The sequence below is a fragment of the Octopus bimaculoides genome, chromosome 28 (genome assembly GCF_001194135.2).
Source record: "Octopus bimaculoides isolate UCB-OBI-ISO-001 chromosome 28, ASM119413v2, whole genome shotgun sequence".
Taxonomy (NCBI): domain Eukaryota; kingdom Metazoa; phylum Mollusca; class Cephalopoda; order Octopoda; family Octopodidae; genus Octopus; species Octopus bimaculoides.
In genome coordinates, this window is record NC_069008.1 from 533,580 (window position 1) to 539,250 (window position 5,671).

The 5,671-nt window shown below is 35.7% G+C and overlaps 1 protein-coding gene across 1 annotated transcript; it reads left to right on the forward strand.

Annotated features, from left to right (window-relative positions):
* Positions 1-294: 294 nt before the first annotated feature.
* LOC106872573 (muscarinic acetylcholine receptor M2) lies at positions 295-5,462 on the forward strand. The gene is made up of 2 exons (XM_014919606.2): positions 295-2,221; positions 3,334-5,462. The coding sequence occupies exons 1-2, from the start codon at positions 1,849-1,851 to the stop codon at positions 5,157-5,159; spliced, it is 2,199 nt and encodes a 732-aa protein (XP_014775092.1). The 5' UTR covers positions 295-1,848; the 3' UTR covers positions 5,160-5,462.
* Positions 5,463-5,671: the final 209 nt, after the last annotated feature.

Below are 5,671 nucleotides of genomic sequence, written 5' to 3' on the forward strand. Positions count from 1 at the left end.
TTTTAACTGCATATCTGGATTGGTTTTAATGGTTACAACAAAATTTTAATGGCATGTCTGGGTTGATTATAATGCTTCGGATTAGTCTTAATTGTTCTGACAAGATTCTAATGGCTTGTCCAGATTGGTTTTAATGGTTCAGACAAGATGTTAATAGCCTGTCTGGATTGGTCTTTATGGTTTAGACAAGATTTTGATAGGAATCTAAACTCTTAATGTAAAGGTGGATAAAAAACATCTGAGTATTTTGCCTCGTGTATTAATGATGCTGCCAGCTAACGACCTTAATAATAATGATAATGATGATAACGACAATGACGATGATGACAATGATAATGATGATGATGTATGTGTGTATGTGTGTGTGTGTGTATGTTACAACTCCTATAATTATCATGTTTCTTTTTTTCTTTCTCTTTTCAGGTGGTCTGTATGACAGATTCCATACAGTCTGACTAAGGTCCAATCCGAAACGTCAGCGTTTACAGATAACCATCAGGGGGTAACCAAAACAAATATATTTCCTTGGTCGCTGTATCGAAACGCACACAAAGATCAGTACCAATTTAGCATTTTAAGGAAAAAAGAAAAAAAAATTATAATAATAACAACAACAATAATAATAATAACCATAATAATAATAAAAACCTCCTCCATATCCTCCCACCCTATTTTTTCATCTTAATAATAATAATAATAATAATAATAATTCAACCACATTTGTAAAGAAAATCATCTCAGCCAAGGAATTAAGAAAAAAATATCTCCTTCACTCATCGAATCACCTGAACCATCCAACCACCTCTTCACCCTTTCACTGATTATAGTAATAACCACTACTACTACTACTATTACTACTACTACTACTACTACTACTATTTATACTGCTGCTGCTGCTAATATCAATGCACTTTACTGCTGATAGCTCTTGGAAAAAAAAAAAAATTGTGAGAAAATAAATAAGCACAACCATCTCTGCCGTCATCACATCAAATAAAAAAAAAAAAAAGAACCGTCATCATCTTTATACTTCGTCAATTTTGGTCGCTGTCAAGCATCATTGTTTTGTGTTTGTCTCGAAAAAAAAAGAGAAAAAAGAAACCGGAAGGAATAATAATAAAAAAAAACTGTACAAAAAACATTTCTGTCACAACGTCCATTATTAATATTACTACTAGTTCTACAACTAATAATAATAATAATAATAATAATAATAATAATAATACCACAACAGACGCCACACTATATTACATAGATATAGGAATATATAAATATACATATGTGTGTATATATATATATTTGTAACAACCAGAGAAGGAAGATAGTAATTCTGTAGATTACTGCTATAACTGCTGCTGAAGAAAACTTCAAGAAAGACAAAGAAAAAGACATCAAAAGTTGATCAAAAAGAAAGAAAAAAAAACCAGTTTAAAAAGAGAAGAACAAAATAACCTTTTAAACCTTTGATACCTCAAAGAATTTCCTTTAAAAACCCCTTTCTCTTTAACTCATCATCATTTTCTTCTTTTCTTTCTTTCTTTTTTCATGAATCTTCTCTGAGATTTCTGTAAAATGATTTTTCTTCAATTTTGCTTGGAACTTCCATTTTTATCAGTCCTCTGAGAAGAAAAAAAAAACAAAATTCCAAAATTCTCCTGAATTCCTTATGAAATTTCTTTCCGATTTTGCCCTTGAATCTTTTTTCTTGATCTCTCGAAAGTCTATTTGAAATTTTCTTCGAAGAAAAAAAAATTTGATATTTTTTCGAAAATTATAAAACTATAAAAAAAAAAGAAAGGAAAAGAAAAAGAAATTAATATATATAATTAATTCAACACCATCTCAGCTATGATCCCTTCAGTAGTCAACACCTCAAGTAATTCATTAATGTGGAATTCCAGCAAAGACATGAACACGATGTCTTTAGTTTCTTCATCATCTTCGTCCTTGTTGACTATGATAATGGCTAACATGAGCTCATTGGATGGAGAGATGTCTGTGTCCACAGAAAACCCACCACCGGTCAGCATGCGATGGGGTATGTTATCACTAGTTTTTGTGATCATCTGTGCTGCATCGGGTAACCTGCTCGTCTGCATGGCGGTCTGCTGGGAACGAAGGCTACAGAATATGACCAACTACTTCCTTATGTCTCTGGCTATTGCAGATTTCCTCGTCTCCATTTTGGTGATGCCGCTTGGGATGATTGTCGAAATTTACGGTAAGAACACACGTGTTTCTACTTTGTCACTGAGTCTGTTGGAAACAGTATCCAAATGTCCCTCAAATCACACCCTAACCCATTGAAGGATATGACATCACACACACATACACACACACTTACAAACATAAATATATATATATGGTCAAGGCAGTGCTCCAGCATGGCCACAGTCAAATGATTGAAACAAGTAAAAGAATATATATATATATATATATATATATATATATATATATATATATATACACACACACACACACTCATGTGAGTGCCATATTCTCTTCCATATCAGCTAACTCTGATGAGTGTAAAGTTATATAATCGGATTGTTATACAACTCCATTTACACCAAGCCAATTAGTAAGATCAGCCATGATGGATATTTAATATTATACATTTCAGATAATGTGTGTGTATATATATATATATATATATATATATGCACATACATATATATATATGCACATATATATATATATATATATATATATACACACGTATATATATACATGTATGTATGTATATGTGTGTGTGCGTGTATTCATAGGGTTCTGAAGAACCAATTACTGGTGTTGTTACATAATATGCCATACACAATAAGCCTGACTAATTCTTCATTATCATCAATGTCCACAGACATGATGTTTGATTGGTCAATTGAAGTTGATGAAACAATTGTAAACCATGAAGTAAACCATTAACTCCACTTGCCACATATATATGTGTGTGTATGTATATATATATATATATATATATATATATATATATATATATATATACATCCCCAACTCACACTACTCTCATCTTAAATAAAGGAAAACGCTCACTAGATGCTGTAGCTCTTCATATTCCGAAAATTAGGTGTAATGGGTGGAATGGTTCCGATCATAGATTCATATATATGAACATATATGTATATTGGTTTAGGTTTGTATATGTTCATATATATGTGTATTGCACTGGATGTATATATGCTCATTTATGTATATTGTTCGGTGTATATATGCTCATATGCATATTGTGTTGGGTGTATATATGCTCATATATGTCTATTTGTGTTGGGTGTATATTCATATTCTCTTTCTTTCTCTTTTCTTCTCATCTCACAACAGGATTTTTCCCGATGAATCCACACGTCTGTCTCTTTTGGATCACCACAGATGTTCTCATGTGTACAGCATCCATCTGGCATATGTCAACCATGTCCATGGATCGATTCTTCACCCTGAAATACCCAATGCGGTACGGCCGCAACAAGACCAAGCATATGGTGTGTGTGAAAATCCTATTTGTGTGGTTCGTCTCCATAGCAATCAGCTGTCCAATGAGCATCAACGGTTTGCTGGACACACGGACAGTATACAACAATGGCAGCTGTCTGCCAACCCTGCCCACTTTTGTCATATACGGGTCTGTATTTGCCTTCTATATTCCTCTCCTGATCATGATTGTCACCTATGCCCTCACCATCCAGATCTTGTGGGATAACCAGAACTTGATGAAAAGCATTGAAAAGTTTGATCGGAGGCCGGCTGTTAAGAGCAACGGTTCTGTGAAAAAGGATGTTTCCATAATATCAAGGTCACAAGGGGACGGCACTGCCGAAAATCGAAACCGAGCAGTATTGTCTGAAACTGATGGACCTGATACGCACATTATTGGAATCAGTGAGATTGGACAAGCTGGGGGAGAGGGAGCGCCATCTGTACAAAACCAACAGCAGGATACAAAGACTTCCCGTGCCAACTGGACCCAATGTGATAGCGTTCGAAATTCATTTGACTCAGCTCAGACCACCATCACAACCTGCACACTTGGCTCTGAACAGGGCACCAATGCAACCCAGGCAAATGCTGCTGAATCTATTCCTGCTCTTATTGACAACAAAAAGATGCGACGCAAGAGCCTACAGCTCCCCCTGCAGAAGCGACGCTGCTCTAAAGTTCACTTTGAACGAGTGCCATCTGCTGACCAGGTGAAAGAAGAACCAAAGCCACAGCCATTGTACAGCTCAAAGTCCTACTCCCAGATTATGGACATCAACCATTGGAAAACTTCTTCACTTTTCAAGCATCCTCTGCACCACAGTTACCATGGCCTCAATAACAACATCATCAACATGGACTTCAATCAAAGCTATTTCCACATCCAAGATGAAACCGGCATCAATTTCTTGGGTAATGAAAGCCAGAACGAAACTGAAGACCAGATGGAGGTCGGAGCTGAAGCATCTTATTGCCGGCCAGTTATGCTGGCCAAACAGAATGCTGTAACCTCAATGGATGAACCTATTTCGGTGAAAAGTGAAAGTGTCAGAATAGTGAAAACAACAGTTAATGTGGCCACGGAAACAAGTAAAGTTGGTTGTACAACACCTGAAGAATGTCCCGAAATTCCTGAAGGTCAACAACTGGTTGCTTATAATGCTCCAGTCGGGACAATGAACAAGAACTGCAAGCAAGATTATCACACAATGAAGAGAACTTTCCGCAACTTCATCAAAGAACACATAATGAGGGCAAACAAGAAACCGAAAATTCAGAAAGCATTCCGGCATTTACTCAGCAACAAAACAGCCAGCAATGAAAAAAAGGCCCTCAAAGTCTTGGGCATCATCTTCGCTGTTTTTGTCGTTTTGTGGACACCATTCTTCATTGTAAATATCTTGTCGGCCACCTGCAAAGACTGTATGTCAAAAATCACTCCGGAAATGATGTCAATTTTCTTGTGGATGGGTTATATTGCATCTCTGGCAAACCCTCTCATCTATACCATGTTTAATACGGCCTTTCGTAGAGCCTTTGTCAAGATCCTCACCTGCAAGTATCCATGTAGCCAGAGACAAAACACTGAAAGCTCTTGTCTGAGTTTTACTGCCTCTTGGCATTTCGACCGAAAAAATACCATCATGATGTTTCTGAAGGAAGAACTTTCATAAATTTCAAAGAAGGAAAGGAGAAAAAGAAGAAAATTCCAGGAAGAAAGAAAATAAAATCATGAGGAAAATAACAAAATAAAATGAAGAAAATTTATAAATGTTGAAGACATCATAACAATATTTGGCGCTGCGTCTAATGTGGAAAGAAATATTGAGGGAGAGGCACACGGGGAGACAATGCTCACCCCTTGGTGCCACGACATGAAACAATGTTTGTTGGTTTGTTTGTTTTCATCTAAATGTTCACTTTCCTTTGAAAAACCAACAATTTGTGAATGAATATCATCCAAAATTTTTTACCAATTTGAAGGAAAAAAAAAAAAAAACAGCATGGCGTGGTTCTTTGAGTTGATTCTTTGCTAGAATCACACTGACATTTCACAACATATCATACCATTTTCACCATTCCAAACTTGCCTATCCTGCTTACCATTCCATGTGATTGTAGGAAAAAAAAATCAAATGGGCTTAGATCATTTTTCTTGTGAGATTTTTCTTTTTTTTTTTTTTTT